General features: G+C 47.0%; 1 protein-coding gene across 6 annotated transcripts in view; it reads right to left on the bottom strand.

Moving 5' to 3' along the window:
- Positions 1–6,274: 6,274 nt before the first annotated feature.
- The window catches only part of LMOD1 (leiomodin 1), a 43,918-nt gene continuing 23,987 nt past the window's right edge, over positions 6,275–26,205 (bottom strand). For all 6 annotated transcript variants that reach the window (XM_090025755.1, XM_090025758.1, XM_090025760.1 and 3 more), the window contains 2 exons: positions 10,883–12,397; positions 6,275–9,258 (listed from right to left, as the gene is read on the bottom strand). In XM_090025755.1, the coding sequence (XP_089881881.1) occupies positions 9,232–9,258; positions 10,883–12,397 (1,542 nt within the window). In that variant the 3' untranslated portion in view covers positions 6,275–9,231. The remainder of the gene's footprint in view (positions 9,259–10,882; positions 12,398–26,205) is intronic.

The raw sequence follows: 26,205 nt of genomic DNA, 5'->3' as shown, positions 1-26,205 counted from the left end.
TTGGGAGACTGGTCCAGAATCCCCCTGCTTTGATGATAAGAAAACACCCTTTAACTTTTGGTTTGTGCTCCTGGCCACTGTCACCAGTGTTAGAGAGAGAGGGAAACTCCAGCTGAGATGCGAGGATCCAGGATGCAGTCACAGCTCTGGCAGAGTACAAACCTACCCTCAGGGTCTGTTCTCTAGGTGTGGCTTTAAACTGCTGCCTCCCATCCTCAGCAATTGTGAAGGATCCAGCGGAGGGACATTTCTGTTCAGGAATCACTCTCTCTCCTGGAGTCTGTTCCATGCCCAGTTTCAGCATCCTTTTTGGGTGACATCAGAGCAAGTTGCTGGGAGAAGGGGATGTTACAAAGGTCTCTGTTGTCTGCACTCTGTGGGTTTAGTGTCTCCTTTTTCTCAGCCACTTTGCTGAGAACTGATGCAATTGTCATGATCAGAGAAAATAATTAGAAGCAGAGGGGAAACGGCAGAGGAGCTGAATTACAACTGAGCACAGCTTGCAGCAGCGGGTAAGAAGCAGACTTCCATACACCCGGCCTTAACAGAGCCCTGGCCATCCCCTAGCTCGCATCTGCAATGCGGGCAGGAAGTGAATCACTGCGTGACAAGGCTAAGGTGGTAGACATACCCACACAGGGGCCCAGGCCCCTGACTCAGCAGGACAAGTCGCTGGGGCCAATTCGGTGGGACACCAGCACACCATGGCTGCTAGGCACTGGGTGTCTCTTCCCCACAAGCAGCACCTCCTTTATTTACAAGTCACAGGGAAAACACTGGACTGACCACCTTCCCCTTCCCCTACACATGGAGAGCCCAGTGCCACCTTTTCCACTAGGGAAGAGCACTGGGCCTGAGCATGGCAAGCAGGTCTGAGAGCCCAGGACTCCCCATAGTTATTTGCTGCCCCAAACGCCTTGCTTCCCTACCCCCCATCACTGGGGCCTTGCCTGTCCCAGACAGAGGTCTTTTCAGCCTCCAGACCCCCTGTTAAGTGCTGAAGCTGCCTGGAATCATCCTCTTCTGCTTTCATAGTTTCATAGTTTCTAGGGTCGGAAGGGACCTGAGTAGATCATCTAGTTCGACCCCCTGCCATGGCAGGAAAGAGTACTGGGGTCAAACGACCCCAGCAAGATGTTCATCTAACCTCCTCCTAAACACCCCCAGGGTAGGAGCCAGCACCACTTCTCTTGGAAGTTGGTTCCAGACCCTAGCCGCCCTAACCGTGAAGTAGCGCCTCCTGATATCTAACCTAAACCTACCCTCTGCCAGCTTGTGACCGTTATTCCTGGTCACTCCTGGCGGTGCTCAGGGGAACAGTGACTCCCCCAATGCCTGCTGGTTCCCTCTGACTAGTTTGTAACAGGCCACTAGATCCCCTCTCGGCCTTCTCTTCTGGAGGCTGAACAGGTTCAGGTCCTGTAGCCTCTTCTCGTAGGGCCTGCCCTGCTGTCCCCTGATCATGCGAGTGGCCTCCTCTGGACCCTCTCCATGCTGTTGACATCCCTCTTGAAGTGCGGCGCCCAGCTGCAGCCTGACCAGTGCTGCATAGAGGGGGAGGATCACCTCTTTGGACCTGCTTGAGATGCATCTGTGGATGCATGCCAAGGTGCAGTTGGCCTTCCTGACTGCATCCCCACACTGCCGGCCCATGTTCATCTTGGAGTCAATTATGACTCCAAGATCCTTTTCCACCTCTGTGCTGACAAGAGGGGAGTTCCCCAACCTGTAGGTATGGTGCTGGTTGTTCCTCCCGAGGTGCATCACCTTGCACTTGTCTGTGTTGAATCCCATCCTATTCACATCCGCCCACCCTTGTAACCTGTCTAGGTCTGATTGTAGCCTAATGCTTCCTTCTAGTGTGCCCACGCCCCCCGACATCTTAGTGTCATCAGCAAATTTGAACAGGATGCTTTTTACCCCCTCATCCAAATCTCTGATGAAGATGTTGAACAGTGCGGGCCCGAGGACCGAGCCCTGGGGGACCTCACTGCCCACGGCCTTCCAGGTTGAGAAGGACCCATCCACTACCACCCTCTGGGTGCGGCCCTCCAGCCAGTTGGCGACCCATTTGACTGTGTGGGTGTCTACACCACAGCCCCCCAGTTTCTTAATGAGAACGGGGTGAGAGACAGTGTCGAAAGCCTTCCGGAAGTCCAGGAAGATTATATCCACTGCTACCCCTGCATCTAATGATCTGGTGATCTGATCATAAAAGGCCACCAGGTTGGTCTGACAGGACCTGCCACTGATGAGCCCATGCTGGTTGCCCCTAAGCATGCAGTCCCCTGCTGGCCCCTCCTGGATGTGTGCCAGCATAATTTTCTCATAATTTGCTTGTGTTATTCACGGGCTTCTTTCTCTGTGGAAAGGAAGGGCCCGGAAGGAGCGTGGGGAGGGAGATCTCCCAGTCTGCAGAGGGCCAGACAAAGGCCACGAGCTGAAGCATGGCCCTAGTCTGCTTCTGCAAGGATGTTACCTTCGGCTGAGGAATCAGGTCAGATCAGTAATAAAAGCCTGGAGGAATCCTAGGGGCTGCTGTGACAGCAGGATGGTCCCCTTGGGAAGTACTGTCATGGCAAGGATGCGCCCTTGGGATCTCCGCAGCAGCCGGGACAGTGAGTGCTGTGCTGGCCAGGGCAGGCCTGGGGAGTGTGGCTGCACCATGACAGCGTCGGGGCCTGTGTGAGAGAGTCGGGCCTTGTTTTCTTTACGCCTTACTGCAGTGAGTCCCAGGACCTGGCTGCCTGCCTACAATTAGGAAGAGCAAAGGAATGAAGCTCCGCTTCGGCCAGTCTGTGCAAAATGCCCAAATATGGACATTTCTCTGGGTTTCAAGAAACCAGCTCCAGAGCCAGGCATGCCTCAGCCCTTAGCAACAGCATATACTGCAGGGTACGGGGCTGACGCACATGCTTCACCTGAAGGGCACAGCGAATTGACAGTGAGATGTGGACGGAGCCCTCCTGGCCTGGTGCAACCTGTACTTTGCACAGCAAAACCTGTCTGTGAACATGCATAGGTACATGTGCACACACTTGCTTCGGGAGGGTGGTGCATGCACATGCACATGTACATATATATGAGTCTGCGTGTTTAGAGTTGCGTGTTTAGAGTTGCATTTTTAGAGTTTTCTGCAAGCAACACCTGGAGTGGTGTCCTGCTGCATTTGGCTACGACTTCAAGGCACATGATTTTTACCCCAGCTTGTTAGATGGAGCCTTTTCCATGTTTTCTCTGGCAGTGATAGGCTATACAAAGGTCTCACAAAGAAAGGTCCCTGCAGTGTGCAGCAATCTCCCAGCCCTAGTCCTGAGCTCAGTGGTGGGGCCAGTCATGCTGCTGAATATCAGCGTGGTAACCATCAGACATAGGCTTCTTGTGTACAGTACGTGCTCTCTGCCATACAGTATGTGTCCACACTGGTGTGGAGGGTGATACACAGCTATGTGGGGCAGGCAGAACGACTCTGCAGGAGTTCTGCTCTCTTCGGGAGAAGAGGTCTTAGGGAACAGTATTGGGCAGTCCGTTGTCTGTTTGCCTCATGGGTGACTCAGGTGGATTGTGTTGGGGCCAGTCTTGGGTGTGTATGGGAGTCTGCACTGCCAGCATTGAATGCACATCAGGGTGAGCAGGTTACTGCCCGAGCGGGCACAGCAGTATGCGCTGTTCTGACCTGAGTGCACACATACGCCTGCAGGCTCTCTCCCTGAGCATGTCGGGGCGCAGGGTCCTGCCCTGAGTGTGCACGGACCATGCAGAGTCCTTGCCTGAGCAGGCATAGGAGCATACAGAGCCCTGCCCAGAGCATGTCTGAGCCTGCAGAGGTCTCTGAGCAGATACGCTCTGTATTCCCAGTGCGCTGCCCCCCAGCCTCGTCATTCTGACACATACCATGCCAGCCTCTCTTCCCCATCCAGGGTGCTTGTGTTGTGATATCACCTGCTATTCTGTGGAGGCCTCTTGCCCTCATCCAGCTGCCCACTGTACCTGTAGCAGCTGCTGTGGTTGCTGTCGAAGGAAGCTGGCTGGGTCTTGGCCTTGGCCTTGTGGAAAACCTGATCACTCACATGCCCAGTTTGCTTTTCTTCCTTCCCTCAGCCCTCCTTCCAGTCCTGTCTCTCCCTGCACCCCGGCCTGCTCTTCCCAAACTCTCCTTCCTTCCTGCTCCTTAGGACATGCTGTCCTGCCCAGCCAGCCCACTCTGCTCTCTTGGACTTTTTTCTCTGCTTCTGGCTGACAGCTCCAAGCTACTGGCACATCCAGCCCTTGACAGCAGCTCTGGTGTCATCCCAGCTATGAGTAGCAGCAGTGCCTGCTAGAGGCAGCTAAGTTTGCTCCATTTTGTGTCCAGCTACTTTGACAGACAACTCATAGCTTGAACCCTGAGCATGAAGGAAAGAGGAGCACTAGTGCCCCAGGAGCAGCCAGCTTTCTGCACTGGAAGTGTCCAGGGTGCATAAGACAATGTAACGGCAAGGAATAGGATGAGATTTGATACCCAGACCAGGCTGAAAGACTGTGGTCACCCTTGGTGACAAGCCTGCCCCAAAGGGGCATTGGCAGACTCAGGGCTGCTCCTTGGGCCATGCTTCCAGACATCAGCTTTCCCTCAATTCCTCGCTGTGGGACCTCACTGTGATTTTTACCCTCCATTTTGCCACAGTGGAATGAAAATGATGCATTTTAAAGGCCACTTGGACTGGGTCCTGCATGCTCGCCTGGGAAGTCTGAAGTTCCCCAGCAGATGAGCTGTGAATTAAATGTGCACTGAGCCCTCAGCATTGAAGCATCATGGAAGGAAGGGGTTTCCCACCAGTAACAGTCATCAGTATGAAGCCTAGGAAAAGCCCTTGTGTGTAACACTATTGCAGTCTTCCCCTACAGTCAACTACAAATTTCTACCCTGATGCTGCAGAGCTTACTGCCCTGCCCGTATTTGCAGCAGTCCTTGGGGAGATCATGTCCCACAGCCAGATAGCCGGCCATCTGCATCACATGTAGCGTGTAAGTGACCTTTATTAATGACACAGTGGGTGATTTCGTACAGATTGCAAACATGTTTTACATTCACAAATTACAGAGCTGAAAATGGCAGGAGTGTCAGCTTGTAGTTTAATGCTTTTTTTTTTTTTTTTGGATTATTCTGAAAAAAACCCACCTAATGGAGTCTTAAAAAAGACACTGCTATGTTAGCTAGCTGGATGGATTTCCAGTGGAGCATGACTACTCCTGTTCATCATCATCACCATCATCCCCATCACTTAGAAAGTACTTACTAATTAGTTAAGAATTATAACCTCCCACTTTCCGCATGGGAGAGCTATTATCTCCATTTTGTAATGAAGAAAACTGAGGCAAAGTGGTTAAGTCCTTGGGCTTCAGAGTAAGCTGCTGTTGATAGGTGGGGGATCAAAAGTGAGGTTTACCTGGGTCCTGAGGCTTATACTCAAGCACTAATGCACACAGCCTTTGTACAGAAGCATGTGTCAGTACAGATCAGAGAATGGGGACAGTTGGGTAACATGCTCTGTTGGCAATAGCAGATCGTGGAACGCTGTCTCCTACATCTTCTGGCAGCCCTACACCAGATCGCTTGACTAGGTAACTGGTGGGTATTCGGGGGGAAAGGACCGACTCAGTGACAGTCTGGTTATTATTCTGTAGTGTCTTGTAAAAGGTGGGTTCAGAGCTGAGTTCCTATTGGAGTCTCCAGGAGTTCTGGGTCTCAAAAAGTTAGTGGCATCATTATCTCATCCCACCTTGGTAAGCTCAGGTGTGAACCACTGTTAGGGTTCATTGGACTTCATAGTATCATAGTACTTAGGGTCAGAAGAGACCTAAAAATGATCATCAGGTCCGACCCCCTGCCCTGGGCAGGAATGGATGCTGGGATTGTATCAGCCCAGCCAAATATGACTTCCACAAATGACTTCTTCATTTGTGCTCCATCCACAGCACAGATTTCAGCCACAGAGCCTGGATCTTCAGCTCTTGTCTGTAGCTCTGGTATTGATCAAGGTGGGGGCTGTCCTTGAGCTCTGCCATAGGAGGGCAAGGAGGATATGTATAGGTGGGAATCCCATGTCCAACCACCAGAATGGAAACCTGGGGGGGCCTGGCACACTTGCAGAGGGACAGGGGGAATCAGTGAGTGTGGTGGGTTTCTGTTGCCCACTGGGCAGCTGACAGGTGTGCTTTGGCAGCTGGGGGCAGATGCAGATCTCTCTATGCATTATGTATCTGTGTTATCAAAACCTTATGGCTAAACAAATATACCAAAGTTTTTTTATTTACACACAAGCAGAGGGAAGCAAGGAAGGTGCCCTCCAGCCTCAACTCCAGAACAACCTGCCCCAGTTTTCTGTGACTAGGTTTCCACTTCCATCGTTCAGCATTACTGCATCCTGGCGTGGTTTAGGCCCATGTCTAAGCCTAAGTCTAAACCTCATACCCAATCCCTGCTATTGCATTCATGCCCTCTATACACAGCAGCCACAAGCTACGGTCGCTGCCTGGTGTAATTGCAGCAAAGCAGACAAAATAATCTCATTGAACCACACCTGCATATTGATGTTCACAGACAGAGCTGTCTGTGGAAGGGGTTCCTGTACACATGCACAGGTCTGTTGTGTGCACAAGTGTGCACACGCACCCAGCAGGCGATTCAGTTTCAAAGGGGCGAGTTATATCCCTCCATGCTGGGATACCACAGCCTATCAGTTCATTCCACCCAGGGTAGGGAGGATCAGAAGCCCAGCAAAGTAGCAACAGAAGGGCTCCAAAAGCAGATTTTCCATCCTGCAGAAAATTGAAATGTCAAACTTTTTTTTTTTCATTCCAAATTGGGCCCCAAAGCAAAAATTGCAAAAAAAAATTCTACAAAACAAAATTTTAAGATGAGAGTCTTTTGGGTTCTATGACCATTTCATTTCAATACATTTAAACCTTTATAATTTCAAAATATTTTAAAATTGAAATATTTTGCCTTTTAAAGTGCTTAAAAACAAAATAAAGCAAATTTTGAAGCAAAATGTCTTTTAAAAATGAAAAATCATAACGTTTTGTTCCAAACTTATTAACCTGGGACATTTCTAAGTTTCTTGACAAATGTCATTGAAAGTGAAAGCAATTCATGAATCATTATGGAGGCATCAAAATAGTGTTTCCTAATGGAAAATTCTTTCAACAAAGTATCTCAACCATCTGTCCAAGCAATGCACTGCTGCTCATCTCTCTCTCTCTTTCAGGACAGAAAATCCTCTTAGGGTCTGTGACTGAACTCCTCTAGAGCACTTCTGCCAGACAGGGCCAGGGGGGAATTGGCCCATCCCTCCCCCTAACCGGGTGAGTGTCTAACGGGTCCTCTTTTGAGGGGACCCATTTATTTCCCAGAAAGCTTAAGATTGTAACTCTGCAGTTATTACTATCAAAATAGCATGTGCCATGCAGGACTGGACATAACTGAGCACAAGTAGTTAGCAAGGAGAACAACCTCCAGTGGGCTGTTATGATGCACACTCCCTTCTACAAAACCAGGCCCCACTTTGTGATTCCCCAGAATCCTTCTTCTCCCTCAGCCCAGACTCTCCAGGCTGCATCACATCCTGGAACTCTCCTCTGTTTCAATGACTGGCTCCTCTTCTTGCCCTCACAGACCTCAGTTTGCTAGATACTGAAAACCACAGTGAACAACTCATCTCATTATTCCCGAACAATTTCTTTCATGCTGGAATTTGGAAACTCGCAGCATGGCTGCAGTAATCCCTCTAATCCCCTGTCACTCCCCTGGTGCTTTGGAGCCTCCTTGGTGAGTTACAATGTGTGACAATTACAGCAAGAGCAATCAGATCACCCTTTGCCCCTGAGAAAAGCAGAATCTGTGCAGTCAGAAAGTATCTGTCACTCAGGCGTATATGCTAATACCATGTCCAAACCTGCCTTCCACTCCACTTTGGTTAGGGAGTAACGGCTGGGTGGGAACTATACATGCCTGATGACCACTGACCAAACTGAGCTAGAGAGAGAGGGCAACAGAGCACTGTGCATGCAAGCCTACAGGTAAGGGTGAGTCCTTCTTGAACAACAGCCTGTGGACTAAGCAAGTTCTTTTTCTCAGAGCTACAGAGGAGACCTCCTCTTCTCTGCCTGTAACTCTCATATTCATAGCAGAGCCTTGATTTGAAGCACTGTTTTCTCAATTCAAACCCTGCCTTCCCCTCTCCAGTCCCTGAAGAAAGTCCCATGCTCTGTCCATTGCAAAGGAAAGCAGCAGAGCATGTGGAGCAGAAGAGTTACAGTGTAAAGTGTGTCCCAACAGCCTGGCTCCCCTTGACTCCTCCAGGCTGGTGCCATAGCAGGAGCTTGGAAATCAGGGAAAACTGAGCCCTAAAGATTCTGTGTCTAGGTTATATCAGGGTTGGCTCTCTGCAAACTTCAGTTATTGTATTATGCAAAATCTCAGCATCATGTATATCTCTCCAGAAAAAACATTCAGCCAACATGACATGTCTCCTCTCCCCTTCCATCTTAGGTCCCCTTTTTCTTTTTGGAGGAATAGAGATCCTGGATCCACAGAGGTGGTGGCAATTGGCTTCTGCCCAAAACTTGCTCCTGCCTTCTGATCTGCTCTACTCCAGACACAGCTTTCTGCCAGATACCCGCAGTGGGCTCCCAAGACAAGAGAGCAGCAAGAGCCATGGCTGCTGATATTTCATGGTAGGAGTGCTCCCATGTATTTGTAGACCCACACTGTCTCTCTGCTGCAACCCAGACCAGGACACAGATATTCAAGGACATTCTCAGTAGGGCTCATCCTGCGTCACTGCATCCACATTCCAAAATTTCTGAGCAGAAATGGAAGCACCCCAAAACCCTGTGTTCCAGCAACCTTCTCCTCAGCATCTCCAGCTGGCAGGGCAGGGCAATACACTTCGGCACAGGCTAAAAGAAAAAGCTGTAGGATTTGAAAAATAAAAAATAAATACTACATCTTCCTCACGCATGTCATCCAATGACCCCCCACCCTCCACCCCCCCATGCCCTTCTTGGCACCCGGTCCCCCTCTTCATTCAGTCCCATAGAGAACACTGCTTCTTTAGCTTTGGTGCAGTCAGGTGGTCACTGCGGAGTCCCAAAGGGCTTGTCATGTAAACAGTCATCATGAGAATGGCAAATGTCTTGTACTCTGCCACACAGGTCTCAGTGTGTGGGAGATCTGGTTTCCGCTTCCTATTGCAGCAATTTTGGCACCTCCACCTGCCAAGATAAAATGGTCTATTATTTTTCAGTGAGCATTAGGGGGAGTTGTTGGAAAGGCTGGGGCTTGTTTGTCTTTCAGTGAATTGTAAGTGAATGAAAGTCCTGCATTAGGAGCTCTGGGGACTGAGTCTCTACCTGATGAGCTGACATACCACAGGCAACTGCTCAAGACCCTCCCCACTATCCCAGCTCACGAAGAGTTCAGTCTTCCTGAGAAATTCAGAGTTTGGACTTCCCTCTGTTGGCCAAAAAGACAGCTCACTGCAAGGAAGTGGGAACCTGTTCATTAGGAGGCCATTTAGCTGGAGCCACAATTCATTTTACACAGATCACCATGCTGTCAGCAATTCAAAGTGAGTGGCACAGCCACCACAACTGCCCCCAGAGTCTCTAGCTTTTATTACAAAACCTCAGTCTTCATGCCAAGACAGTCAAAACTTGGGGTTTATATGAGAGCATGGACTTCAACATTGTTCGGGGCACTGGTAAGGTGAGGTCTACCTCATTAACTACATGTGAGGCCTAAGCTCTGTGACACCTAGTACATACATCTGGGATAACATTTGTCAAAGGCCTATTTCCTTATAAATTGGTCATTAAGGGAGAATTTGTTAACAGTCCTCAGCATCATAATGTAAAGAAGTGTTTAATATAAAGATCTAGGACTACAAACCAGAACTTTGCTACACTGATGAAAAAAAATCTAAACATGGAAAAACTGTTAAATATAGATAAAACATTGCAAAACATAAAATAAATTAAGAAGGAAAGGGAACTTTGAAGCTGATGTATAGCGCAAAACCCAGGACTAGCAAAACTAGTGCTAGTTCTTTATTACCTATTGATTTAAAATAAAAAGGGTAAAAAATATAAATTAACATTTTATAAATTCAGAGGGAAAGAATTTTCAGTGCAGTACAAAAATTTAAAGCATTCTTTTTAACCCATGAGCATATGGACTTGGAAAATCCTGATTCGCTTACTGTCACCTAATGATATAGATGAGTTTTAAGGCTATTGAGCTAACAGGCAAAATCTCTGGTCTCAGGAAATAGCCAAGGATTTCAAAGGAAAGGGGAACAGAATTTGACTGCTGAAAATAACTGCCCAGAAGTCTTCTCCTTGCTGATTTGAGGTCCACGTGGTTTAATGGGGCACATGATGAGCGGGTCTAACTAACCCAGGGGTGGGCAAAATGTGGCCTGCGAGCCAAATGCGGCCTGCCAGGCCATTCTATCCGGCCTGTGGGGCCCCTAAAAAATTTAGAAAATTAATATTTATCTGCCCCTGGCTGCGTGTCAGCGGCCCCCAATGGCTTGCCAAAACTCAGTAAGTGGCCCTCCACCCAAAATAATTGCCCGGCCCTGACAAAGAAATGACCATAGTGGAGTACCACGCCCTGCCTCTGATTGGCTATCCCCCTTGGCCAATGGAGCTGTCCAAAGGAAAATAAGCCTTGCAAGTAAAACAAATACGGTGCAGGATGTGCTTGTAGTCAAATGCCAAAAGGCTGAGACGGGGAATCTTGAGCTACATCTGAAATTTGGTTCACATAAAAAAGCCTATCAATATTCCATAGAGGCTCCAGGTCCAAACATCCCTGTTTCAGCCCTTCACTTGCCTTCTTTAACTGTTTGACATTGCTGGATCGAATGGCAGCCAAAAGCTGATCCCGCGAATTCTCCTGAGCAGGAGGTGCTTTTTCTGCCATCTTCCTCTGCGTGGCCGGAGAGAGAGAATTCCTTAGGTTTTCATTGATCAGAGGTGGAGCCAATGGAGGTGGGGGTGGGGGAGGTGCAGCTGGAGCCCCACCCTTTTTAGGAGAACATTTAGGGGAAGACCAGGGGGATGATTTGGGGGATGGTTGTGGCGAAGGCTTGGGGGAGCCTTTTAGCAGGCCTCCTACTTTCGGCACTTCCAGCAGGTCTTTCTTCTCCCCCCGTTCTTGAGCTTGTTTCTGCTCCTGCAGTCGTTTCTGCCTCTGCTTGTCCATGTTCCTGCTCAGCAGATTTGTGACTGTCATACGGGGACCTGCCAGCTCAAAATGGTAGCCCAACTTCAGAAGGGTAGTGTTCTCTTTTAGTAACTTGGCTATCTCCATCTCTGTCTTGCCTCCACAGATGTGCCTCTGATTATGGAAGCGCAGCTCTGTCAGGACGTTGTTCTGCAGCAGTGCACGGAAGATGGCCAAGATGCCTTTGCCTGTGATGTGATTTGAGTCCAGATTGATGCTGGTCAGCATCTTGTTTGACTTCAACAAAATGGCAATGGCAAAAGCAACATGGTCGTCAGCACGAGTATTAGCCAGTGCAAACACTTTGACCACGGTGTTAAATTCCAGGGCTTCTGCAAAGCGCACCAGGATTTCATTGTTTATGCAGTCAGAGTTATTAACATTGACTTCTGTGATCTCTGGGTCATTATTTTTCACTCTTTCTAAGAGTTCATCAAACATACTCGAAGCTGCATCTTCCTCCTCCTCGGTTGGACCGGGAGGGGTGTCAGCAGGTTTGGCAAGGCTGTTCTCAGGGACCTGTTTCGTCTCTTTCTCTGGTGCTGGAGGAATTTTTTCTTCTGGTGCCTTTTTGGAGTCAGTTAGTGATTTCTCTTTGCCATAAGCTGTGGAATATTTCTTTGAAGCAGAGCTCTTTGTTTCTTCGCTTTTATCCTTTTCTTTCTTCTCTTCTTTTTTATCCTTTTCTTCTTTTTTATCCTTTTCTTTCTTCTCTTCTTTTTTGTCCTTTTCTTCTTTTTTATCCTTTTCTTTTTTCTCTTCTTTTTTGTCCTTTTCTTCTTTTTTATCTTTTTCTTTCTTTAATGCCAAACTTTTCTCTGCTTCCCTTTTATCCTTTCCAAATTCTTTCTTTAGAGCTGTACTCTTCTCGTCTTCTTTTCTATCCTTTCCTATCAGTTTTTTTTCCATGGCCTTGACTTTGTCATTGGGAAATTTTCCCTCTTTGTGTTTACTGTCTACTTCATCTTTCTCTTTTTTACTGGTTTTCTGAAGAGTTTCTTCCTTTTTGCTCTCTTTTCCCAGTGCAGGAACATGTTTCTTCCCCAGGTCTTTGGAATGAGCTCCCTTCCCCTTTTCTTCAAGGTTCTTGAGCTCTTTCTTCTTCTCTGCTTGTTTCCCTTCCTACCAAAAAAAAAAGAGGATGAAACAAGAAACTATTAGGTTCAATTTCCATGACTATGTAGCACATCAACAAAATAGTTGGGCACTGGGCAGTGTTGTTTCAGTGTTGCATGTACTACAATGTCAATAGCGCTAATGCCAAGTGATTGTAAACTCTTTTTCTATTTAGATTTTTAAACAGTAGATTAACAGTCTTTGGTATTAATCTAGGTCATCACAGGGCACAATATATATACAGACACATTAACAAAGGAGTGTAATAATACATACATCATATATGTTGTTCATGAGAAGAATGTGGGAATCAGACCCACAATTCATCTAGTTCAGTATCCTGTCTCTAACACTGGCCATAGCCAAGTGCCAGTAGATAGATATAGGATAATCTTTTCCTCTTAAAATTCATCTCTTAATCTCAGCTAGTGAGAATCTGGCTTAAAGAACTAAAGCACAAGGTTTAGTGTCCTTTCCAAAACTGCCGCTGTCATGTCCTATTCTAACTCTGGAGGAATGACACCCAGTCCTAACTGGCTCAGTAGCCACATGAGTAGTCAACATTAATAAAAAGACCCGACACCACAGACATCCTTAAGTGAATTGTAGCAAACCCATTCCAGTTCAAAAGAAAAAATCTGTAGCCCTTGTACCACATTTGGGGGCTCGTACTCTGTTTTTATGACTGCAGGAAAGACATGCCCAACGCATGCAATAAAAAAAAATCTTTGATAACATGTTCCATGATGAGCTGGAAACACTTGTGGCTCTAAAGCTGCTGTTCCAGATAATCCAGGTATCCATTCAAGGGATGGCCAATGATGACAAATCCAGGTATCCACAGAAACATCTGATTCTTTGAAACTTGCAACATTCTTGGCTTCAGTGACACCCTGTGACCAGCAGTTCCAGTCTAATTGCACTTGGAGTGAAACAGTTTTGGTTTTGAATTTGTCACCCTTTGATTCATTCACCATTCCTCTGTTACAAGATAGGCCCATGCTCAGCTTTCCCTAGATCATGTTATGATAAGGTGTAAGAGTGGTGTTGTTGCCATGATGGTCCAGAAATTATATGAGAGGCAAGGACATCTTCTACTGGACCAACTACTGGAGTTGGAATAGAGTTAGACAAGCTTTTGAATGCAAGGTGACCTGATGAGGCATGTCTTGCATTCAAAAGTTTGTCTAACTCTATCCCAGCTCTACAGTATGTCGAATCAAAGATATCACCCTAAGAAATGCTTGCCTCTTCCCTAGACCATTCATTATTTTGTTGTGTCCCCTCTTACTTCTTTCCTTTGTAAAATAACATCCTAATCTTTTCAGCTTCTTCAGAGGAGAGGTTTTCCAGCTCCTAATTATTCTTATTGCCCTTTCTGAACCCCCTCTAGTTCTGCATTATCTTTTGGAGATGGGTGGACAATAAAAGGCCCAAGATTTCATGTGAGGGTGCACCATTGATTTACATAATGACACTATGATATTTGCAAAAGGCAAGGATTTTTTGGGGTGCTAGCCTTAGACTAATTGCATAGCTGGGAGACATTTTAGACACGGTTGGTCCAGTAAAAGTTTCCTCCCCAAAAAATCCTTGCCTCTCACGTACCAGTGTTTCCTGGACCATTGCAGTTACAACATCACTCAGACATTACTGCTATGGAGTTTTCCATTTTATTCTTTTCATGCCTCTTAATGCCCTGTTTGCTTTTTCAACTGTAGCTGCACCCTGCACAGACGTCTCTATTGATCCTGTTGTACTATTCCCCTTCCTGAGTCAGTAGAGCTAATTTAGCACCCTGAATAGTTTAAATTCCCTGCTGCCCTTTGTTTGTGTTACTATTCATTTATCAACTTTAAATTCTATTTGTCATTGTGCTGCTTGTTCACCTAGCTTGGTTAGGGCCCCCAAAAGCTCCTTGCAGTCCTCTCTGGTCTTCACTAAGCTAAAATCTTTGCAACATTTGTTTCCCAGCCAGTTTTTTCATCTATGACAATATTTTGCCTCTTGCCAGGCTACTTAGCTTCTTCAACAGTTTATCGTGGGTGAGCTTGGGCTAGATCCACATAGAGAGATAGAAGTCTGACTGCTACACTGGACATTTATATTCAAATTTTTATCCTTAAAACCTACCGTCTAACCCTGGAGGTACCTAAATTGCTGACCCAGGGTACAGGAGAAAACAAGAAGTCTCAGCAGGAGCTGGCAGCCCAGTGCCAGAATTCCACTGGGATTTCCAGGCGAGGTCTTCCCCACCACACCTCCTCTGAGCATCCACAGGCACAGTCCAAGCCCAGAAGTCAAGAGGCTGGGTTGTGCCTCGGTGCCTCCTTTTGAGCCATCAGTCTCTAATGTTTCACTGGTAAACTTCTGGGTTTGGTGTTTTTCAGCAGACTCGGGTGGCTGAAGGGTGCACAGACCCACCACTGCTGCTGTGTAGACAAGCCCTGCAAGTGGCATCTCCTACATGGGCAAGTGCTAGCCTTGCACCTGAAGCACAAATCAGAATAAATGGTCTGTAGTTTGTGTCTGTCATGTGTGGCAATGGTCTCCTGTAAACTCTGTTTCAGGCCCATTATCTTGTACCTCACTGTATCCCTTTTTTGGCTTCCTAAAATGTAGTGGGACTTGTCTTGCAGTCACTGAACTGCCTACTGCAAAGTTAGCGTAGTCCTCTGCACACAGGGCTAGGGTGACCATGCATCCCTAATTGAGTGGGACCATCCCAAAGTGTAAACATTGAGTCCCAGGGGCAGCATTTGTCCTGGATTCCCCTTGGCACAGTCAAACAACTAGCATCCCAGTATCACGTGCAGGGATCTAGGTTTTCCATTCTCCTCAGAAAAAAACTTGGATTCTCTCCTTTAAAGGAGAAAACCATGAGAAACCACTGGTTTCCCCTTGCAGGCTGGCAGAGTACCAGCCTGCAAGGGACTGCTTGGGGCTATGGGGAACGGGACACAGGGGGCACCATGTGCATGTGTGCACTTGTATATATGCACATGGCCAGCAATATAGCGAGGCAGCAGTGGAGAGCAGCTCCCCGAGCTGCCTGCAGGTAAGTCTATGGGGGGAAGGGGGCATAGGAGAAGCAGGGGCAGGGGGCAAAGGGGGCATATTGAAACCCCCACAGTGAGGGAGGGAGCAGGGCAGGGTTGGCAGCTGGGGCTGAGGGTGTTGCCTGGCAGGGTGGTGCATGGGGCCTGGGCTGCAATGCACAGCTGCAGGGCCCAGCCAGGGAGCGGGACAGAGCCATGGGCAGCTTGTCCAGGGGGCAGTGAGGGGGGCATGTGTCCCACTTATGTATTTTGAAAAGGTGGTCCCCTTACACAGGCTACATGGAATAGGTTCAACCTGTGTGCCAATCACTCTTCCTAGTAGTGTTTCTGTCTTCCCTAAATGTTCAGAAGAGAACGGAGGAAGCTGGACCTCACAAGGGAGGTGGCCAAGCTTCTCTGCTCAGGGGTAAGCACCAGGCATGCACTGAAGTCGCCCTAACAGACAGCTTGATAGTAAGGTGAGATGTCAGACCGGGCTCAGCTGCTGTGACTATTATGAGGGCTCAGATTCACAGGAGGGAAGACAGGATGCTCCAGATGTCCCAGCAACCATACTACCTTGTTTCTGGAAGGAATAGGACATGGCAGAGAAAGAAACTTCTCTGTGCAGGGCCTTTGACACTTGGGAGTTTAAGACAGACCTCTGAGAATGATTTTTTCTATGTTTAAAAAGTGCAAATTGTCTAAAAAAAAAATCGCAAATCTCTGAATAGAAAACTAAAATCCATTTTTTTCTGCAGTTAAAATGAAATGCCACTGATACCTATATATATATATAGGTATATATATATATATATATATATAGGTATCAGTTGAACACAATTTTTATTTATTTACAATTTTAAAGCAATCTGGAAGCCTACCAGTGCCTCCAACACTATAATGAAATACATTCTAAATACCTATAAATGTTGGCATTTGATTTTGAGTTTTTTGGCATGGAAAACCAGAGCTTCCCCTGCCCCTTTCGCTCAGGACATAGGTCCAGTGCGGCTGTTGCCCCCTGCCCACTTTGTGGCATTGAGCAGTCATGATATGCTGGTACCCTGCCCATGCCATTGCTTCTCACTTCCCGCCCACAGCTCCCAGCCCTGCTGGAGGGGGCCCCAGTTGCCAGGGCTGTGGGGCCGGGGACCTGGGTCCACAGCCCCCTGCCCTCCCCAGTAGCGCTCAAGCCCTGTACATGTACATGTACATGGCTCCCCCTGCCTGACCCCCCTCCTCCCACTCCCCCCAGCCCCTGGCAGGCTGGAACTCTGCCCGCCTGCAAGGGGAACTGTTTCCCATGGTTTTCTCATTTAAAGGAGAAAATCTGCATTCTTCTCTTTTAAATGAGAAAATCCACCTTTTTTTTTTCTTAAAATGAGAAAATCCACATTTTACCACATTTCTCCATGGCGAACAGAAAACACGGGTCCCTGCTTGTAAGTTACCACTATGAACAAACTCAGTTACAGGGGAACTCCAGAACCACTTGAAATGAAAGTCCAACCAAAAGAACCGAGCCAACAGCCCAACTCTGAATGCCCTTTGCTTCAGGGATTTTTGGGTCTGGCTCGGGCCCATCTCTGCTTGAATTGTTTCCATGGTGCGCAATGTACAGGTTGCCAACTCTGTCTTACTGAATGTGCACACAACAGTAATTTTTTCTTTGGAAAAAACTGGCTTTGCTCTAAGCAGAGCTGCCCTTGGATACTGTTTGTACCTGGAGTATAAACAGACGCCATTTGGGACCGGATTTCTGTTTATTTAGCTAAGATTTTTCTTGGCTCCTCATCATGGATCTAAACAAGCAGCAAAAGGGTATATACCAGACAGCTAAACAGTCCTGCATCCATGATTCCTGCCAGTTCCTTCCTATCCAGCCTGGAATGCAAACTACCAAGCCCTGTTACCCATCTGGGAGTGTGGTGCTGGGGGGAGGGTGTCTGAAGAGCTCCCCCTTCCTTACAGCCACTGGAGTAAAGTATGACCTGCAGCCTTGTCTTTTTTTTTTGTTATTCTGGGTCTAGCTCCCAAGAGAAGGAAACTTGATCTTGTCCCAGTGGTGGAAGAAAAGGAGCTGGAGTGACTCCTCTCACTGAGATATAAGCACCCATTTCTGACATCTGGATGAAGAACCTGAGAACAAGAAAGGATAAGCAACAGCATTTGTGACTGCCCAAGCCCCTGCGAAAGGAAAGAACAGGGCTCCAGCAGCAGGTGTCCAAAGTAGGCAACTGGCCAGCCTGAGGAGCACGTGGTACTTGCTGTCAGACGGTTTCTTTGCTTCAGAGGCTAATGAGGCTCATTCTGTCACAGTGATCTTTGCAATGGGAACAGGAGTTTTCCTATAGTTAGCATACATCTATCCTGTCCCAGCTCCCCAGCTAGGGCACTTGCACAGGCAAAGAACTGGATCCTTTTGGTCTGCACAGTACCAGCCCCTTCCTCTTTCTTTAGTATCCTCCCTCTTCTCTTTTCCCTCGTGTACCACCTTTTCCCCCTGTAGCAACAACTTCCCTTCTCTCACATCAAACATCTTCCCTTGTTCACAAAACCCAGTCTCCTCCCTTCTGCACAGCAACCCAACCCTGATCCCACCCACAGCAATCCTGCCTTATAATGACCCTCCCAGCCCATCCTTTCCTTATAACAATGTTTCCTTTCCCTGCAGGGATCCCATCTGCTCCATCTCCTCTTTACAGCAATCCCACAACCTCCCCAGCGCACAGAGACCTGACCCACCTCTCCCACTCCCACAGCCAACCCGTCTACCCCTCCATGAACCACTGCCTCTCCACCCCTCTCCGTAACAGCCTCCTCAGCAAAAGTTCCTCATCTGTTCTTTCCTTTGCTGCAATCACAGTACTTCTTGCTATTGCTAGGTTTTCCTTCCCTCCTAGTCCCACGGCTTGCTGTGCAGTTCGGTAGGCATTTACATATCGTTTAAAAGTAGGAGGGACTCATCACATTACTGTATGGCAGCAGATGCAATGAAAAGCCTTCTCTCCCTCAAATCTTTATCTCAAGATATTGCACTCTCTAAGCCCTTGTTTATACATAAGGGTTTCCTGGTGTACCTGTATAGGTGGAGCTGTCCTGGCAGTCCCGTTTGAAGAGCAGCTTAAACTGGGAAAACGTTTTTTTTTCAAGTACATCTTAAACTAGTTGCCTTATTGGAATAAACTGAACTGCCACAAGGACATTTTGCTGATATGACTGCATCTACACCAACCTCTTGCTGGCACAGCTATGTCAGTTCTTGTGGGGAGAGGACTCATACCTGACTGATGCAACTCTGCCAACACAATATTAAGTGTAAACCAGAGAAGAAAAGCCCCAGTTAGGACATCTGCATCCCTCTGTTACAGTACTGTTCCAGGCAATGAAACCTGACTCAGCCATTGCACTCTGCTGTGGAACCAGCAGTGATAGAGACTGTTCCCAGTCCCGGTCCCACTGGGCCCCCATACAGCCAAGACACCTCTCATGTTTGAAAGAGGAAGCATGTCATCACAGACATGACTGAACTGTTGTCTATTTGCATTCATCAGTCTTGTCTTTAGCTTGGAAGTTCACTAGGCCCAAAGTCTCCCATTTGGCCTGTAGAGTGTCCAATATAATAAAGTCCCATGCCTGGCTGAGGCCTTTTCCTACTAGGATACAAATCAATCAATAATGTCAGAAGTCAGGGCAGCAAGTGAGCGAGTTAGTCCCCAACTGGCCCTCATTACCCAGATGAGCCCAGCTGCCAGTGACCTAGCTAACTACTTCAAGCTGGCCCTAGTTTCCTGTATGGATGTAGCTGCCTACTTATATGTATGTATATATGTACTTATATATGTACATCCTGTATGGATGTAGCTACACCTACTCTCTCAGGTGCCCAGTAAACTACCCAATGGATGTTTCTTTGTATAGTCCTAGGCTTCTGATTCCTTCTTCCTGCCTGCTGATGCCTTATTCCCAAACTGTTGCCTCCTAAGCCTTTCGCTCCATTGTGGAACCCTGTTTCTCAGCCCCGATCCCCTGGTGGATGACCTTGTAGGGCAGGGGCAGGCAATTATTTTGGGTGAAGGGCCGCTTACCGAGTTTTGGCAAACTGTTGAGGGCTGCATTACCCTTTCCAGTGCAGGGAAGCAGGAACAGCCCCATGGCCCCAGGCCAGAAGCCTCTGCTAGGCAGGGGTTTCTGGTTGGGGGGGCAAGGGCTGGGCAGACCTTGCTGCTGGGTACTGCCACAAGCTTCCTTTTTTTTTTTTTTCCTGTCATCTTTGCCAGGCAGCTAGGAGCAAATAAATATTAATTTTCTAATTTTTAGGGGCCCCACGGGACGGATAGAATGGCCTGGTGAGCCAGATCCGGCCCCTGGGCCATATTTTGCCCACCCCTGATCTAGGGTGACAGTGTGGTGGGGACAGGGCAGGAAGTGCTTATCTCTCCTTCCCCAGTCAGGATCAATGCACAGCTGCTTGGGTAAGAACTGGCATTTCTATAAGCTTTGCTGCCCTTCATGGCCAAAAGAAAAGGTGGATCATACCTCCATTCACCTGAGAAGCTCTTTCAGTACGTTTGCTAGCTCCTGGAGCCAACTGCTATGGACAGCCCAGTTCTTTTGTTGTCTTGTTCAGCTAAATGAAGTTTGAAAATGTTGAGACTCTTGGACTAGTCCAAGCACTTAGAGTTATAAAGGCAGCATTGTGGCCTCTCATAACAAGGGTTCCAGGCTTATGGCATCCAAAGAAGCCAGCTTCCATATAACTGAGTGGCAAATAGTGAGACTTTGTTTGAAAAATGGAAGCAATGAAGGAAGAACTGGGATAAGAGGCACATAAACATGTTTTGCCATGTAGGAAATGCAGACAGAGTGGAAAGATGGAAGGATTGACAGAATCACAAATAGGTTTCTCCAATTGAGGAGAGATAAAAGAACAATAGGACACTTAGCAGATTTCTGCTTAACAGATCTGCAGCAGAAGCACTGATAGAATAACTAGCACTGCTAACACCATTAATATTTAATTTTTACTGTTCTTAACTAAGAAGTTCTCTACTGTTCTCATCTAACCAGGTGCTTTAAGTCCTGTGCCCACTGCAGACGGACTCTTTTGGGCTCTGTGCCCAGTGCAGAGTCCTTTTGGGTTTGCTCTGAGATTTAGCTTTAGAAGGGCTCTGAGAGCGCATCTACATGTTGCCCTATGGTGATGTTGTTACTATGCTGTGCTTTAGTACTTCCTTTTGGAAGTACTAAAGCATGGCACAGTAACTGCCTGTACCGCGCTGTACATGCTCAGTGCATGGTTATTTTTAGCAGCTACTTCACCGTAGCTGCGCGTTAGAACAGGGAAGCACACCACTATGGTGAAGTAGCTGCTGGTCACGTGTAGACACCTGTGGACACTATGCTGCCATAGTGCATTGCTACAGTGACAAAGTGTCACATGTAGATTCATAGATTCATAGATGTAGGGTCGGAAGGGACCTTGCAGATCTTCTAGTCCGACCCCCTGCCCTGGGCAGAAGAGAAAACTGGGCTCAAATGACCCCAGCCAGGTAAACGTCGAGCCTCCTCTTAAAGACCCCCAGGGTAGGAGCCAGCACCACTTCTCTTGGAAGCTGGTTCCAGACCCTAGCTGCCCTGACTGTGAAGTAGCGCCTCCTGCTGTCTAGTCTGAACCTACTCTCTAACAGCTTATGGCCGTTATTCCTTGTTACTCCGGTAGGTGCTCAGGGGAACAAGGTCTCTCCCAAACCCTGCTGGTTCCCCCTAGTAAGTTTATAGATAGCCACCAGTTCCCCGCTGTAGATGCGCCCCAAGTTTCTTTAGTCTAGCAATGGCAGCACTTCAGGGTAAAAGTCTCTGCAACTTCAAGTGAAGGAGGGTAGCAAAGTTTCCAATAAGCACAAACTGGCTCAGAAGCCTCTGCTCTCATGGCATTGGGATTACTGGGTTCATGGCTCTGGAACTGATTTTCATATTGGGCAAGAACTGTCTGAATACACAGTGGTTCCCTAGTGTCCCAAGACAGGCCCAAAGGGAGCTGAGAGGGTAATTTAATCTGATACTGAAGTAAAGGATGGTCCAAATGACTTCAGAAGGCAGAGGGACAAGCCGAAGCAAGAAGAGCCATTTCATTTGGAACTTGATGCCAGGGATTGTTCTCTGGGAATTGGCAGGAATGCATTGACAATCACAGGAGCGAGTCACTGCCGATCTCATTCATCATGTGGCAAGAACATGAGCTGTCCTGGGGGTTCTCTGTGTAAATGCACAATTCCTAGTACTGCCAGTAAGATACAGCTACAGAGCTCTGCTGACACAGCTAATCCCACTGTCCCAGTGCCTGCAGCAGCAGGAGAAGTGCTGTCTATATTTGTCACTTTGCCTGCTACATAATAATACCCATCCTGCCTTCAACCTGAACTCTTCCAGTTCAGGTGCTGGTACTGCCATCTATCCATACTGCATATAAAAATGGGTTATAAACTAGCTAAATGGGGGTCACAGCAAGTAACCGTGAAAAAAGAATCATTATCCAGTAGGAACGTTTCCAGTGGGAACTTGTAAGGACATATCCATTGTCTAAAGCTAATCAATATCAAATCAAAGTGCAAGGTTTTATATTCAGGAACCAAACAGACAGGTCACACCTACAGGGTGGGGGGCTGCAGTTTAAAAAGCAGTGACCAGGAAAGGAATTAGGGGTCATGATGGCAAATAAACTGACCATGAGCTCCCAGTGCAATAGCGTAGCTAAGGAAGCAAACACAATCCTTGAGTGCATAAGCTGTGGAAATACTGAGCAGAAATAGGCTTTTGTTATTACTAGTGTGTGCCACATTAGTGAGACCATTAGACTCTGTCTCCAGTTCTGAGCTACAAGACTTACCCAAAGTCTGAAAAATGCACTTTATATCCAAAGTCTATAGAAACTCTATCTAGGGAGTTTCTCAATAGATTGTTTAAAGACAAGATTAAAAAGTGACTTGATCACCAACTATCTGGTACTTAATAAGGGAAAGACTTCTGAAAGTATAAGGATCTTTATTTAATGGACAAAGGATATCAAGACCCAATGGCTAGAACGTGAGACTAGACAAATGCAGGCTAGAAAAAAAGGTTTAAGAAGTAGTAGCATGACTGAGGAGGAAAAGTAGGGCACCAGCCCTAGGTGCCAACTTAGAGGGAGTGCCAGTATGGCCCCCTCCCTCAAGGAGTCTTTGCCACAGCAGGCAGACTGGCCAGAGGAGCTGGACAGGTGCATCCCCAAGCCCAGCAGTCTGGGAAGGGAGGGGGCATGGAATGATATGCCCCCTTGGGAGGCTTTGCCATGGGAGGCACGGCCCTGCCCCGAGAGGTGGCAGTGAGTGAACACGGCACCAGGAGCAGCCCCTGCGGCCCCCCCGCTGCTGCCTGTCCCTTAGCTTTAGTAGCCTAGCAGCCATGCTGCTGCTCAAGTGAGGAGAGTCCTGGCAGGTAAGACTACTTTTCTTCTGCCCTCCTTCTCCCCACTCTCTCTTCCTCTGCCCTCCAGTGGTCAGCATAATTCACCACCCCTGCCCTGGGTGCTTAATGAGCTTACTACACCTCTGTTAAAATGTGAAGGAAATTGGTACCCATCAGAACTCTGTCCAAGTGGATGTGCTAGTTTGTCCCTTACTTGAAAACTTGATTTAAAGCTTTAATACGACTTTCTAAGAGCTATGCTCTAGCTCAAGCAAAAATTCTGAGCTTGATATAGTGAGCTTGATATGATTCTGAGCTTGACTCAGTGCAATTCTCTGGCTTGTGCTATTCAGATCAGACTAAATGATCATAATGTCCTCTCTGGCCTTCAGATCCCTGAACCTATACATGTTCAGGCACTGTATCTTGTTCTCCTACAATCTCAGCCAGTGTCTGAAGCACAGGAGCACTCTTCCTTTGCCTTACAAGCCCTACAACTGCTATGTGTGCCCTTCCCCCTATGCTGCACCCTGCCAGTCTCCATCCCCACTGCCGTATTTTTACTATATCTGCTTTGGGAGTCTCTAACTTCCCTGATACATTCACCTCAAATATTTAGAAGTGATTGAAAGTGCAAATTTCCTTCATCTCACTGTGTTTCCCAAGCCATCCTGAAGTGCCATTATTAAGATAATATTTTTATACCAAGTGTCAGACTTCAAAAAAAAATCTAATAGAAACAGGCTGGTACTTAGCTGATGTTTTGATTAATTGAAATGCCTGCTGGTTTCCTCCAAATAGAATAAAATTACCATTGCTATTGCTTGTTTGCAATTGCAATCCTCAGTTCCACTCAGTTGTTTCCTTAAAAGGCAAAGAAGACGGGGAACTTCTTGTCTGGCATCTGAGCATTAGAAGCAAGCACTCCCTCGCTTCTGGGGGTCACATCAGCAGAAACTCAAAAGCCTTGGCTGCAGAATATGTTTGTTGGAGGCAGACATTTAGAGGGCTTGTTTAATAGGCATCATCTGATTTGACTCTAGAGATTCACCTGCAGGGCTGCACCATGTAGCAGATATTTACCATGAATATGCAGCTCAGAGCTAAAGAAGTACCTTTGATTCCCCCTGACTGCACATGTAGGTCAAGCAGACCATAGCGCCATCTGACTGCCCCTTCTCCCATGCAGTGCTCATTCCAAACTGAATTCAAGACTGACAAGGAGCATCCTGAGTTGTCTTGGTCTGGCAATAGCAGAACTTCAGCATAAAGACCTCAGGAGTTCCTACTACAGACAGCAGCAACATTTCCAAAAAGTATAGTGTAATTGTGGAACACCACAGAGACATTGTTGTGCTGTGACACTTTAAAATGAATAGTTAAAAAAAAGGACTGATGTGGTTGGTGGTAACCTGGATAGCTAATATACTTACATCATTCAGCCTTCAGCAAAAAGCAACTGTAGCAATCTCAGCTCAGAGGTCAAGAACTGGCTGGGTAATGGAGACAGGAATTCCTCTATGTGCCTATAAGTGGTTTCCTAAGGGCTGGGGGAGTCATCTTAGTGTAGAGGAAGTGAGGGAATAAAGCCAAACATAAATTTGTTTGCTAAGTGGAGCTGTTTTTGGGAGGGGGTTTGTTTAAATGGGAAAACAACTGAAAGCACTTTTGTTCTTCCTCTGTAAAGCATACATCTCAGAATACAGTTTATCACAGGATAAAGGGAAACTGGTTGGAGTGCCTCTTGTTCAGACACTGGAGGCATGATATGTCAAACAGAAGACCTCAGTCTCGATCCTTCACCAATAAAAAGTTTTCTTAATATACTGATAATGTGTCCTGCAGTCTTACTACTACCTCCTAATTCTAAAGTCAGTGAAACCCTAAATGTCCTAACTCTGAATGTTTGGGGTCCTTCAGAAACATTCCCACCTGATTGCTAAATTGATTCATGTATGTGTCACATAAGTAATACCTTCTTGCCAAGTTGTGGCAAGGCTGAGTAGCATAACGAGAACAAGCTGTAATACATGAACCATGTCCAGACCCATAAAGGCATTTGTACTTTTGACCTGGGGCTCTGTATGATAGTCATTCTGAAAGAGCCTCTGTACAGACACTCAGTACCATAATCAGCACCTGCAAGGCATATAGCATTGGAAAATATGTGATATCAATTCCTGAATGATCCAGGGCTCCAGGAACTCCTTTCTAACATCTTCCAAGCTGCTTGCTGCTATTTTTCATTATATACACTAAAGAGGATGCTTTACAAACCCTGAAATAGATTCCAACTCTGTGTGATTTAGAAGTATGCTCATAAGGAAGACAATGAAGAAACAGGGTAAGTTACCGGATGACAAGTGCAGTTGGCAGCAAGGATATGGAAAGACTCAAACAGACTAGAGTATTTTAGATGCTTTCAAGTCAGCAGACTGGATGAGATGCACTCTAGGGTACTGAAAGAATTGGCTGAGAAAATTTCAGAGCCATTAGCTTATACTTTTTGAAAACTTGTGAGTTTAAGTGAGGTCCTGGATGATTGGAAAAGAGAAAATACAGTGCCCAGGATTAAGAAAGGGAAGAAGGAAGAAGTGGGGAATTACACACAAGTCAGCTTGACCTCAGTACCAAGAAAGATCACGAAGCAGTCAGCTGGTACTGGGGTACTCCTTTCTAGATGGACACTGACAGGCAGGAACTCCTTCCTTGTCAGAAGTAGATGACCTTCACAGAGGACTATACTCAGCATAAGCAAATCTAACAGCACAAAGACTATAGGGCAGATGGATAAAGCCAAATGATGAGGGCTCTTCTCACTCCCCTCCATGTTAGTGATTTTCTTCTGCAGCTCACAGAAGTTTCCTGTCACTTCTTGTTCTCTGGAAAAAAAGTGGCAGCAGATGCAGAGCATAGGACATCTAATGAGCAAAAGGGGTGCAGACAGGAGTTATGTTTTTTGTGCAATTTGTCCCCTGAATCACACCTGTATGGCCGCAGAGAGCTTTTGAAATGCCTGATTGCACAAAAAATTAACTCTCCTCAAAAAAGGGATCAGATGAAGGATCTTTACTCCAGAGCACCTTAGGAAACTTGTGTTCCTTAAGGTTAATTTATCATGCAGTCAGGGCCAGGCTGATGCTGATGCTCACTCCTTTCGGACTAGATGACGTTCTCACAGCCTGGACAGTCCCAAAGGAGTGACATGATCACAGTGAGAAGCAGCGAGCCCCTGGCTCCAGACAAGACCAAAGCATCTGGGCTGAATGCAGGTGCCTCTACAGGCTCCACGGACTCCAACACATAACGCAATCCAGAAATCCTCTT

Source organism: Crocodylus siamensis, chromosome 13, assembly GCF_052110815.1.
Source record: "Crocodylus siamensis isolate JL-2025a chromosome 13, ASM5211081v1, whole genome shotgun sequence".
NCBI lineage: Eukaryota > Metazoa > Chordata > Crocodylia > Crocodylidae > Crocodylus > Crocodylus siamensis.
This window is presented reverse-complemented; position numbering and strand designations above follow the sequence as displayed.